We start from the raw sequence: 13,694 nt of genomic DNA, 5'->3' as shown, positions 1-13,694 counted from the left end.
AACAATGTCCTTATTGTCATGTAGAGTGTTTTGTTAAATTTTCCTATTATAACCATAAGGTTTACTACATATTGTAGTATCTTGTTATCTTTACATGATGAAATTCAGTCTTAAACTCTGAAGACTAAAAGTAGAGAGGTTTGTAGGAGAGACTTGTGTAACATTATACATGTGAAATGCATTTAAATTAGGAAGTATATTTACTTGGTGTAATTATCAGTCATAGGGTACAGGGAATTTTATTTGTATTTGCAAACTTACTTTTTGAGAAAAAGTTAGATCATCTCTACTTTCAGAATGAATGATATCATGAACTATACTCTATAATGATACATTCAAATAAAAAAATGTTTTCAGAGGCTACTGATTTTCAAACTGGGTGGCAGGCGATTAGTAAGGGAAGATACCTTATTGGCTGTAATTAGCATTTTAAAAAATTGAGATATAAGTAGAATATAACATTGTATTGTTTTAGGTGTATGACATAATGATGTCATGTATCTATGTATTATAAAATGAAGGCCACAGTAAGTTTAGTTAACATTCAATTCCCCCCAAATTAAAAACAAACTACCATGAGGATCTGCCAATTCCACATCCGGGAACTCATCTGAAGTAGACAGAATGACCACCTCGGACACACCTGCACCGCACGTTCACAGTAGCTTTACCTACAAAAGCCAAGACAAGAAAACAACAAGCATTGTTTTTTTTTTTTTTAAGTTTTTAAATTTTTTTTTAAGTTTTTAAATTTTAATTCCAGTAAGTTAACATACTGTACAGTATTAGTTCTGGTGTACAATGCAGTGATTCAACACTTCCCTTCCCCGCCCGCTGCGCATCAAGACAGTTGCCTTTCTCCCCCACCCCCCAGGTCCGCCATCCCAGATCCCCTCCCCGCTGGTAACCATCAGTTTGTTCTCTAGAGGGAAGAGTTTGGCTTTTTGTTTATCCCTCTTTTTTCTTTGTTTCTTTCCCTTAAGTTCCACACATGCAAATTAGGAAGTATATTTACATTCTCTGACTTATTTTGCTTAGCATAATACCCTCTAGCTCTGTCTATGTCTTTGCAAATTGCGAGATTTCATTGATTTTATTTGAGAGAGAGACAGAGAACATGAGTGGGGGCAGATGGGGGCAAAGAGATGGAAAATCATTCCATGCTCATGGATGGGAAGAATATTGTTAAAATGTCCGACCTAGAGCAATCTATACTTTCATTGCAATCCTTATCAAAATGCCATCAACATTTTTCATGAAGTTGGAACAAACAATCCTAAAATTTTTATGGAACCAGAAGACATCCTGAATACAAGGTAATGTTGAAAAAGAAAACCAAAACTGAGGGGCTGACTTCAAGCTCTATTACAAAGCTGTGATGATCAAGACAGTATGGTACTGGCACAAAAACAGACACATAGATCAATGGAACAGAATAGGGATCCCAGAAATAGACCCTTAGCTCTATGGTCAACAAATCTTTGACAAAGCAGGAAAGTATGTCCAATGGAAAAGACAGACTCTTCATTAAATGGTGTTGGGAAAACTGGACAGGCCACATGCAGAAGAATGAAACTGGACCATTTCCTCACACCACACACAAACATAGACTCAAAATGGATGAAATGTGAGACAGGAATTCATCAAAATCCTAAAGGAGAACACAGGCAGAAACTCCTTTGAGCTCAGATGCAGCAACTTCTTCCTAGACATGTCACCAAAGGCAAAGGAAACAAAGGCAAAAATGAACTACTAAAAGTTCAAAATAAAGGGAAAAAAACCACTTCATCAAGATAAAAAGCTTCAACAAAACAAAGAGGCAACCTGCAGAATGGGAGAAGATATTTGCAAGTGACACTACAGACAAAGGGCTGATATCCAAGATCTATGAAGAACTCCTCACACTCAACACAATAATCACATAAAAAAATGGCCAGAAGACATGAACAGACACTTCTCCAAATGAGATAATACAAATGGCCAACAGACACATGAAGAATGCTCCACATCACCCGGCATCAGGGAAATACAAATCAAAACCACAATGAGATCCCACCTCACACCAGTCAGAATGGCTAAAATCAACAAGTCAGGAAAGGACAGTTGCTGGCCAGGATGCAGAGAATGGGGAGCCACCTACACTGTTGGTGGGAATGCAAGCTGGTGCAGCCACTCTGGAAAACAGGATGGAGGTTCCTCAAAAAGTTGAACATAGAGCTACTCTACGACCCAGCAATTGTACTACTGGGTATTTACCCTAAAGATACAGATGGGAGGGAAAAGAAGGGGCACACACACCCCAGTGTTGATAGCAGCAATGGCCACAACTGCCACACTGGAAGGAGCCGAAATGCTCTGCTACAGACGATCGGGTAAAGAAGATGTGGTTCATATACACAAGGGACTATTCCTCGGCCATCAGAAAGGACAACACCCAGCTTCTGCAGCAACGTGGATGGGACCGGACGTGATCGTGCGGAGTGAAGCCAGTCAGGCAGAGAACAAGCATCCTACGGTGCCACTCACAGCTGGAACGGAAGGAATAGAGCAGAGACTGCATGGGAAGGAGGGAAGAGTGAAGGGGGAGAAATCAGGGAGGGAGACAAACCGTGAGAGACTCTGGACTCCGGGAACCAAACTGAGGGTCACAGAAGGGAGGGGGTGAGGGCTGGGGTCACCGGCTGACGGGCGGAAGGAGCCGCGTGAAGTGACGAGCACTGGGCATTACACTCGGCTGCTGTGCTGCTGCACACTCCGTCTGAAAGCAGCGACGTACTACAGGTCGGCTAGCGGAGTTTCAATCAAAAACATAAACCCGCGTTTTGTTTTTTAATAAACATATAATGTATTTTTATCCCCAGGGTACAGGTCTGTGAATCACCAGGTTTACACACTTCCCAGCACTAAACCCGCGTTTTTAGAGTAGGAGCTACTGGCTCGGAGAGTGGGGCGAAGGCCATTGATTTGGAGCCACTAGAGGGCGGCGCGTCAACCCGGTTTTACAGAAATCGCAGAGCCAAGGGTTCAATAGTAACGACCTAGTTTTACAACGGATTATGGCAGATAGGAAATTGCAGCTAAACCGATTCTCTGACTGTGGACTTCCCGTTATTTAAGGGCCTACTGGGTGGCCCAGGATGACTGAGTCGCGAGCTGACACAGTGCAGGAAGTCACCCCGGCGGTTCCGGCCACGCGCGGCCCCAGCCGCAGTCCCACTGCGCTCCCTCAGGCCTCACGTCCTCTCCCCTCTGCCCGTAGAGCAGAATCTCCTGATTCTCCCAGCAGAGCAGAGTCCACAGCCAGTCCCTTTACAGCGAGTCCCTAGGAGGCCAAGCTCCATTTTCTTCCTCCAGCTGTGGCCTGTCCCACGGACAGGGCCTCAAAGGGCACGTGTCCTACCTGAGCACATGTGCATTCGGGGAAGGTGCTGGAGTGCGATCCCTTCCGACGCGGTCTCTGCGCTCACGGGCACCCTGGCTTCGCAGGGGCCGCAGGAAAACAGCCGCCTGGCCCGCAGAGCAAACCCCACACAGACTGCTGGGAGCGGCTGGGGCAAGGGGCAGTCATGGCCTGCCACACAGGAAAAGGCGAGGGGATTTCCAAGGGTAACCTTCGGAGAAGGTCTCCAGATCTTTCCTCTGGGAAAGCTTGGGGGATGCTAAGAACTTGAGAAACGCAGGCCTAGACCAGCTCATCCATGTTCTTCCTTTCTTCCTGAACTCACCCAAGAGTTCAAGGAGTTTGGAATCCAGTTAGCAGGTAAGCAGCGGGACACAATTAGCACGAAGGACACAGGGTGTCTAGAACATTCCACCTGGGGTCTATGAAGCTAACTCAAGTTTCAATCCGCCCTACCCACTCATGTGGTTAATTAAACAGTTCTCCATCCAAATGGCATATGCACTTTCTTGTAAAAGTTTATGATCTTGTAGATAAGCCCTAAAACCATCTAGAGACTTCTGCTCTGCCACGAGGCCGGCTGCCCATAACAAGGGGTAAGTGCGCACTAAGGTCAAACAGACCTTGGTTCACTCCCAGAGATGTCCTTTCCTGTCTCCTTGACCTTGGGCACATGACTCAGCTCTTCCGTGCAGTGTGTGCCCACAACTTGGTTCCGGGCTCACGGGGTTGCCTGGAGGAGAGGAGATCCTGCTCATGTGCAGCACTGCACAACCTCTGACAGAAGCTTCCAGAAACCACTAGCTCTCATTCCAGGGGAGGCGTCTTCATTGCAAGACAAAGTCATTTTTCCTGGCATGTAGGCTTTCCTTTCAATCGATCAGTGCACAATGGATTTTCTCCTCCTGCGAAATGGGTTGTGTTTACTTTTTGATGAGACATATGCCAGAAGCCAATGAGCGCTAGTGACCACAGGAGCCCTGTGGAGGGGAAGAGAAGCCCCCTGTGCAGAAGGCTACCGCCCAGGGGCCTCCAGGAGCCCTGAGGTTCCCTTCCCAGGGCCTCCCGTCCCCGGCACTCACCTCTGCTGCCCCAGGAGATGCACTGGCCCATCGGGCCTCATCAGGAAGCACCTGTTGCTTTTCTTTTTTTCTTTTTTTAAAATTTTATTTGACACAGAGATCACAAGTAGGCAGAGAGGCAGGCAGAGAGAGAGGAGGAAGCAGGCTCCCTGCAGAGTAGAGAGCCCGATGTGGAGCTTGATCTCAGGACCCCAAGATCATGACCTGAGCCGAAGGCAGAGGCTTAACCCACTGACCCACCCAGGTGTCCCACCTGTCGCTTTTCTGCAATATCCCTCACCTTGACTTGGAATTTGGCTTTCAAATAGATGACCTCAATGGTTAATTCTATATAATGCATTTTAAACTGGCATATATGTACATAAGTGCTTAATACATTATTAAGAAATTATGAAGTATATGTTTTAAGGTTTTATAGAATTATAGAGGTATTTGTTCTAAACCCAAAACTGGGACATCCAGTACAACAAAAGATTTTAAATATTTCAAAAGTTTTTAAAAACTTTTTTTTTTTTTTTTTTTTTTTAAGAGAGAGACAGGGGAGAAGGAGAAAGAAAGAATCATAAGCAGACTCCACACCTAGTGCAAAGCCTGGCTTGGGGCGCCAGCCCATGCCCCTGAGATCATGACCTGAGCCAAAATCTAGAGTTGGACACTCTATGGACTGAGCCACACAGGCGCCCGGTCACTGTTTCTTCCGAAGTGATCTGCGACCTGCGGAAGCCTCATCATCATCTGCAGAGGCTGTATTTCTGTCCCAGCTTTCCATGCTGTTAACATCTCATACAACCACGGGCATCAAAACTCGGACACAAACATTTTTGGAAGACTATTAACTAAGTAAAGAAAGCAGCAGTTTTGTCATTACTCTGTCACATTGTACTGGACGTCCTCTGGTCTCTCCTCATCCGCAACAGTTCTGGTCTTATTCCTTTTCTTTCATGGCCTTGATGCTTCTAGAAGGTACTGGTGGGGCATTCTGTGGAATATCCCTTGAGTTTGTGTGATGCTTTTCCCCCGACTGAAGTGAAGTCATATCCACTTCACTGCATGATATCAGGGGTCACAGTAGGATTTCAAAATGTTTTCTTATGGTAATCATGACCTAGACTGTTTACTTATGGGTGAGATCTGCCAGGTCCCCTTAGCGTAAAAGGACTTTTTCTCCTTGTCATTAAAATATTTTGGGGGACATACTTTGAGGTGATGTAGATGTCCTGTTTCTCCTCCAAGATAATTTTGCAGGTCTTGTTTGCAACAACTGTGTGGCCAACAGTGATTCTTCCGTGTCCTCATCCCTTCCATATGTACTGGGTCCCTTGTGTAAAGAAGTCATTCCTTCCTCCCCTTCTACTTATGGGATCATTTATTTGTACCAGTATGGACTTCTTTCTGGTTTATTCTTTGGCCTGTAATCTGATATCACACCTGATTTTGTTTCTGCTGGGATCACTATTGGATTATCCCTGCAGACAGGTGGGACATTTGAAATGTCCTGCTTCTATTGATTTCATTTAGTGCATCCTTACTCCAAGCCCATGTTGTATTCTCTCTGCACAGTCCTGGCATCAGTCACTTCCCCCACAACCCGGGTTCTCTTCATTAGGGAACTAGGGCTGAGTGCTCAGTCCTCTCAGGGCGCAGAGTGAGGAGGCCTCTGTGTGCACAAGGTCTGTGTGTGTGTTTGGACCTGTCCACATGCTCATGTTCATGCTGGTGGCTTAGTCCTAGCAGTGCCCCTTTCTGGAAAGGGCAGAACCGGCAGGAGACGCAGGGCGCAGGCTGCTGGGGCGGTGGACACACAAGGCTCCTGGCCTTGACCAGGCCTACACCGTGTGTACCACTGAGAGGAAATTCATCTCCCTGCAAATCTGAGAAAACTTACCATCTCAATTGGAAAGAGGTCCCTTTTTCCTAATATGTATAAGTCAGCGTGGACAAGGCATTTTTCTTCCTTGTCTATATGTGAATCACATTGTCACTAGTTTTCGCTTCTATAGATATTCTCTTCCTCTTTAATTCCCAACAATTTCTGCGTACCTTTGTCATTGTCAGTGGCCCCTCCCGGCTCCGCTAAGGTCCCAGTGCCCCTCTCTGGAGGTGTTATGGCCAGTGCTGAGCCGGGATTTGGGTCACCCCACAGGTTTACGAAACGATGGTGTCCTAATGTACAAGTACTAGAAAAATAGACTTGTCCTGCTTTTTAAGCTCACCAGAGAGGTGTGTTTGCTCAGATTCGACCAGAGTTCAACTATTTTAAATAAAGCTTTGCTTATAGAGACATTCTCGGGGACACAGATAAAAGGTAAGAGGGACTATCAGCTGTGGTGTGGGCTTGGCACGTGGTCTGATGCCGAGTATAGTGATGGTAACACCTAAGTACAAATCCTTGCTTTAAAAAAAAAAAGCTGAGTTGTAATCCAAGGTGCTTGGAAGGCTCCACAGAAATCATGGCATAGCCCTTGGGCCTGCTTCGCCCACTGGAATGTCATTTTATAAATAATACCCCAATTCACAAAACTGTACCTTGATGCGTAAATTAATGCCCCGAATATTTACTAGTAGAGGTGTGCAGCTTTCTGTTTTTTAAAACCTGAATTTTTAACTTTTCTCTTAGCTTTAACTTTTCATAAGTCCTATGCTTCTCCTCCCCAAGTAGGAAAGTACAAAATGTTTCCTGTTGTCGTCCTTTTTTCATTTCCTTTTCCCTTCTCCCTAACTGGTCCCATAGTTCCCACTTCCCCCAGAAAGCATGGCAGAAAGAACACGGGGGCTGCAGCCAGACGGACCTGGGTGTGCACCGCCATGCCGCAACATGACCCTGGGGGGCGGGCCGGCGGGGGGTGGGCTCATCTCTGAGCCTCTGCGCTCCTCTGTCAATGGCGACGAACACGTGGCTCTTGGGCTGTCGGTTGGGGTGAAGTAACAGCACGTGCCCTATGTGGCAGGGTGTGGTCCCTCACCTCCCAGGCCAGGCTCTGCAAACCAGAAGTGAGCAGGGTCATTAAAAGGCCACAAGAATTGTCTCCCTTAAATCTTGCAATTTCTAACTTTGATTCATTACCTTCTAATGTAAAAACAAAATTTTTTTTTTTGTAGTCCCAAAGTGCCAACCGTTCGATTTGGAAGACAGTGTGATCCCAGGGTCACAGGAGGGCCTCCCTCTGCCACACAGAGAGCTAACCTCGGCTCTGATGCTGCCACCAAGGACCCTTTGGGGGTCTGAGGTAACTTTGGGACTATATATTATACCAAAATGGATAATTAACAAAAGCCCAAATACCATTTTTTGGTAAAATGCCCTCACAAGTTACTGCAAGAGGTTTCATCAACAGACATTTCTAGTTCACGTCTACTTCCATCACTGCAGCTGCTCCCGGCACTGGGGCTCCAGGAGGGACGAGGGTGTGCTCTACCCCAGGGAGCAGCGCCGGGTCTCCTGCACCTGAGCGCAGAGCTGGCTCTCCCCGGAGCCCTGCCCGGACCTCGCTGCTCTCCAAACCCAGGTTGAGACACCACTTCAGGAGCAGTCCAGTGGCTCGCTTGCTTTCCTGGGAACAGTGCTGACAAACAGGTGCGTCCAGTCCTAGAGAGAGAGCAGAGAAGTCACTTAGTCCCTGTGGCTGCTAGTCCTGTCCCCACTCTCCTCCTGGAAATGTGAAGCAGCAGCGGACACACAGCTGCCCAAACCTTGCAGCTACACACTGGGCTGGCATGTCAGAAAATGACCCAATTTGGTGAGGCCTGCCTGAGTTCTCCCCGAACCACCGGCCTCAATCCTCGTGTCACTTTCCTCAGTACCATTCTACTCAAAAAGGTAAAATTCCCATTTTGGAAATGCCCATTTTATAATTCCATTAAAAATTCAGATGTGAGAGCGTAGTTATAAGTCCTAATTTTTTAGCATCTGTATTTCAAGTTCCTTATTTGAAATTCCTTTCTAGATAATTGGGGCACTTACCAGGATGGTGTTTCGCACCCTGCTTCCTCCCTGTCTCCTGGTTCTGTCCCATCTAGACCTGGGAGGCTCTTCTCTCCTTTTCATTCTCTAGAGCGATATCCATTTTGCTAACTCAGAAGCTTTTTTTCCGAAATTCAGAATCGCATTCATCTCCCACGTGTGTCTCCTCCATCAGACTGTATCAGTCAGGACAACACAGCTGCTGTTAAGAATCGTGGGACTAGGGGATACAAGAATGACATCTTATCCCTATGGGAGGAGATGGAGAAGGAGGGTCTGCGAGGGGACAACAGAGGTGCAGACTCCAGAGCCTGCATCAGTGAGGAGGAGGGGGCTTGGGTAACGAAGTCCCCATGGGTATCAGCCGATTCCTGCAGTGGCCGGGCAGTGGGGGGTGCTGCTGAGGTCAGTGGGCTGTGGCTAGAAGATGCTGTGGAGCGAAGAAGCTGGGTGCCCTGTGTCAGTCTGTCCCCTCCTCCGTGGGCTTTTCGGTACTCAGGGCGGACTCTGAGAGTGCAGCAACACCCCCGCGGGATCAGTCCTGAACTCCAAACCCAGAAAGCAGGGAATGGGAAGAGCCTGTATCTGTTGCTGGTGAGGAGGGAAGCCAGAATCGCTCCTGGCGGAGCCCCATGGAGCTCTTCCTGCTCTCCTGGCCACCAGTACCGGTCAGTAACATGTACGGCCACCTCTGCAGTGGATGGGGGGCGAGGCGGGTCCAGAAAGACACTGTCCGCAGCATGGTCGCTGCCCTTGGGTCGTCCCCAAGTCTGCCGGCCGGAGAGGGCGCCCAGACTGGATTCGATCCCCGACCCCATTACTTGTTTGCATTACTGCTTCTAGACCATGTTTCTTACCCTTGGCTTCTCATTATAATTTGTCTGGAGAGCTTTAAAAAATCTCAATGCTCAAATCGCCCCCCGGGGTAACCCAGACGTCAAGATTTTTTTAAAGTTCCTCATGTGATTTCAATATGCGGCCAAGGTTATGTTCCAGAACTTTGTGGTTCCACATGGGTCCAGGGAGCAGCAGCCCTGGTATGGTCTCGGTCCCACCCTGGACCTCTCAGAGTAGGAAATGCATTTTGCCACCAGCCACGGGTGACAGGAAGCCCTGTTCCAATCCTCTGTTCGCTTTCTTTTCCTCCCAACACCCCCGCCAGCTCCCCAGTCCTCACTAAGAGAACAGCCTACTTTCCTGCCCTCTGGCCGCTGTTCCCCTGCGGCTGCCAGGGCTGGCTCCCCTCCCTTCAGTCGTCAGACACCATCTCCGTCCACCCCAGCGGGCTCACGTCTACCCTGGTACTCCACCCCGCCCACGCTCTGCTTTCCGTTCACCATGCCTTCTAACCTTCCGGTGGCGGCTGCTTATGTTGGAAATCTGTATTCCCGACTAAAATGTAAGTCCATGATAGAAGAAAATAATTACTTTTGTTTTTACTGTCTCCCTAATACACGGAGCAGCACCTAGCACATAGTTGGGGCTTGATAAATCGCACAGTTGAATATTTTCCTTTCCTTCATTATTTTGGTCTGCCGCTGTGTCCCCCACTTTACTTCCTCATGGGACAGACACCAGTGACAACCGTTAGCTGCTAGGAGCACTTTATCTAGAAGAGGGATACATACACAGAAATAATTGTGGTTCAGAATGCAAAGGACATAATTTATACAAAGGTGGCAGAGAATTATTAGGAAACATTAGAGGACGTTCGACCTGAGTAGAATTTAAAAGAACGAGTAAACGTGGTTCAGGCAGATGTCAGTGTAGGCTGACGAAGGCATTCCGAGCTAGGGGGACAGTGTGCAGTTGGGCAGAGAGGCATGGGACAGCAGGCTGGGGGCCTGCAAGGGGTCTGGGCATTAGTGTAAGCAGGGAGGACTCAGGATACAGAGAGCCTTATACGCACGGTCCCTCTAGCAGCCAAAGGGAGAGAGCTAAAAACTTTTAAAACAGGAGCCCTGTTCATGCGGGGCATGAACTCACCACCCTGAGATCAAGACTTGAGCTGAGACCAAGAGTCAGCCATTCAGCTGACTGAGCCCCCCAGGCGCCCCTAAGATGGGATTGATACGACAGATTTTACTCTGCCAGTCTACCACACTTAGAAATGCCATCTGTCAGCTTTCGCGGACTGTCTAGATGAGAGCCTGAAGTAGAAATGGGTGAGGGGAAGTAAAAAGATATATGAGATTATCATAATTCCACAAAAAAACTTCTAAAATCATAGAAGGAATTTCATGATTATACAAGGAGTTTCTTTTGGTTTTCGTTAAGTAACACCCTTTGGTAATACCCCCAAGTACAGAGATCCTTCCAAGTCTTAGATGGCTTTACTGTTAATATTAATCATGAACTTTTTACACCACTGTACCAAAATTTAATGGAATTTATTAGGAATTTCAGAAAAACAAAGCTTCACAACTATAGCTAATACATAATTTGAATAACAAAATACCCTGTTTTATTTTCAAATATAATGAATGTGTTTTCAGTAGCAGGCTCACTAAAAACAATGAAGCATTTCCCTTCACTAAAAACGTATTATCAATAAAATACATAATAACCTTGTAGCATAAATGTAAACTAGTCAATTTATCTCCATTACTCATGTGATGATTTACCTTTATCTTATGGTTGTAGTATTTAAATCCTTAACAAATGCGGAAATCTATGCTCTATTTACAGGCCATTGTCAATTGCCGCGAGAACAGTCATGCTCGCCGCTGCGGTCCGTCAGTACTTCCTCTGCAGTCTGGATCCGACCCCCGGGGACAGGCTGCCTCTCGACTGGCTGTTCTGCAACACAAGAGCATGGGGTCACTGCACGCCAGCACTTACGGGCTTTTCCGCGGGCCTCTCTTCACAGCTCACAGACTGCGGCCTGACACGGAAGGGTACTTTGGTCCCTGTAAGGCTCCCATAAGTCCCAGCGGTGGAAGGCAGCATCCTCACTGCAAGAACTCATCATCTCCACTCTTTCTGTCAGTGGAAGTGTGCTTAGGAGCTGCCCTTGTCATCATCTGCCGTATAAGCAGTCAGAAGGGGCAGTTTTCTGCTCTAGGAGAGGCAGCGGCGGCTCACAGAACACCCCAGGATGCTGCGGGGCTAACGCCGGGAACCCCAAAGCAGGACTAAGACACGCGCCGCAGGAGGGAAGAGTCCTGGGTGCGGCCGAGGCTCACTTAGTGCCCTTAGGGAGGTCTACTGTCTGGGATGGGGGACCATGCAAAGCCTGGATGAGACACACACTGGGAAATCTGGAGGATGATGGTGGCATCACCTGGAGTAAGAATTACAAAAGGGAGAAGAGATTTGGCAGGGAACAGGGGAAAGGGCCAATCCTGGCTCTGCCCCTGAACGTTTCTCAGACTCGAGAGAATTACTTGATGTCCCTCACTTAGAAGATTACACAAGAGCGTGTGTGTGTGAAACCATCTGGCAACAATAAGGTCCACTTGCCACCAAAGAGTATTAATTAATGTGCATTAATGTACATTAAGTTGTAAACTTTGCCCAGGTTGTGCACTTTCCAGAGAGATGTATGATCTTTGAGAATTAAACATAAATTCTCAAATCTTAAACCAACAACATTTGAGTTTTCTATATTGGGGCATCTGGTAGATTTCTCACATAATTAGTGTTGCTCTGTTGAGTAATTCAGTTCCTGAGTTAACTATATAATGCTTGTAAATTATAAAGCTGGACACATATGACATACATTATCATTTGAAAAGAAATTCTTTTAAGTTCATAGGGGTATGAAAACATTGGAGTGGAAATGTAAAATAAAATAAGAAACATTAATAAAAACCTTACCTGCAACATCTCCAAACCAACAAATATTCCTGAACTGATATTTCTGCCATTATATGGAGAGAACTGGGCTATGGCACTAGTGTCCTGGTAAAAACGAGTAGCTTTGGTGGTCTCTTGCGTCATGCACACAAAGTATTGGAACGTGATTACATAGTGCCTTTCTAGAACATACATATTAAATAATTTTACTTATTTGAAATTGTGACGGAGAGACAGGAACACATTTTGAAAGCTTTCCAGAGGCCAGGGGATTGGGACTAAAGACTACACTTATCGTGATGAAAACAAAAGACCGAAGACTAGCTAAGCCCATTCACTTTATTCCTGGGGGAGGCACGAAGCACATATTATGCATGCTTCACACATAACTCCAAACGCTTGGACATCTGTCTTCTGGACTCAAAATAAATTAAAAGCAGCTAAATAGAACACCTAAAGCCAAGATAGAGGTAGAATCAAGCAGGTGATAAAAATAGCTCTGAGAACACAAACTTTGAAACTCTGCGTCCACCATAAACGTGAAGCCGTATGTACTGAGAAAACCATGGGGAGCCTCCACGTCATGGACAGCCAGCGAGGCCCCGGGCTCAGCCTCTGGAGAGGCGTCCGTGCGCAGGGAAGGTGGAGAGGGAGCACAGCAGACATCCACCGCGGCCTCTAACCCGGGCTGCGTCCAGCACCGGAGGAGTAAAGCAGCCACAGAAGACACTTTCTCTTCCGGCTGGAGAATCTGAGTCTGAGTGTGCGTCAGTGTTCCGCCCCGTGGGAGGTGCTGCTGTGGTCATGCCAGAGCGTCTGTTCTTAGGAGAACACGGATGCTTAAGGGTTGGTGGGGAAATAGCGTCATGTCTGTACCTCACTTCCGGACAGCTCACGGAGGGGTGTGTGTGTGTGTGTGTGTGTGTGAGTCTCTCTCCCGTCCTGTCCTCTTCCATTTCTTCTACCCTTCCATCCATCCATCCATCCACCCGTCCTTCCATCTGTCGGATACGCAAGTATGACAAAATGTCAACAATCGGTGAATCCAATTGAAAAGTAAAAATTAAAAATAGTAGAAAAAGGGCAAATAAATGTTGCGATCCCCCTGCAGAACACGCAAATGAAGTAATTCTGATGGGGGAGGGGTGGATGCTTTTCACGGCAGCTGTTCAAACAAGCAGTTAACGTCTGTGATTATAGACCATTTCTCCTGAAAAAATGGAAGGTCTCCGACCTAGGTCAGTGATGACGAAGTAAGAAGAGGGACACGTCTGGAGATGAAGGGACTGAAAGAAGCTCAGGGTTACCAACCGTCCTAGCGGGTGTGAGAGATCGGAGAGAAACGAGTCCGGCCTGTCAGCGGTCGCTCGTTTACACTAGGAGCCCTCCAGGCACGAGCCGAGGCTTCTGTGCAACACCGCAGAGCACCGGCGCACCCGCGGATGCTCTGGGG

The 13,694-nt window shown here is 47.1% G+C and overlaps 1 protein-coding gene across 5 annotated transcripts in view; it reads right to left on the bottom strand.

Annotated features, from left to right (window-relative positions):
* CEP126 (centrosomal protein 126) overlaps positions 1-13,694 on the bottom strand; it is a 95,558-nt gene that overhangs the window by 4,358 nt on the left and 77,506 nt on the right. For 4 of the 5 annotated variants that reach the window (XM_082683965.1, XM_082683966.1, XM_082683964.1 and 1 more), the window contains one exon: positions 10,815-11,242. In XM_082683965.1, the coding sequence (XP_082540091.1) occupies positions 11,180-11,242 (63 nt within the window). In that variant the 3' untranslated portion in view covers positions 10,815-11,179. Of the gene's footprint in view, positions 1-574; positions 672-7,271; positions 7,461-7,789; positions 8,069-10,814; positions 11,243-13,694 lie in introns of those variants that run through there. The other variant, XR_014298928.1, reaches the window with a different exon arrangement.

This window comes from Mustela nivalis (assembly GCF_964662115.1).
Source record: "Mustela nivalis genome assembly, chromosome: 9".
Classification (NCBI taxonomy): Eukaryota; Metazoa; Chordata; class Mammalia; order Carnivora; family Mustelidae; genus Mustela; species Mustela nivalis.
The sequence above is the reverse complement of the archived record's forward strand: the minus strand, read 5'-3'. Positions and strand labels throughout refer to the sequence as shown.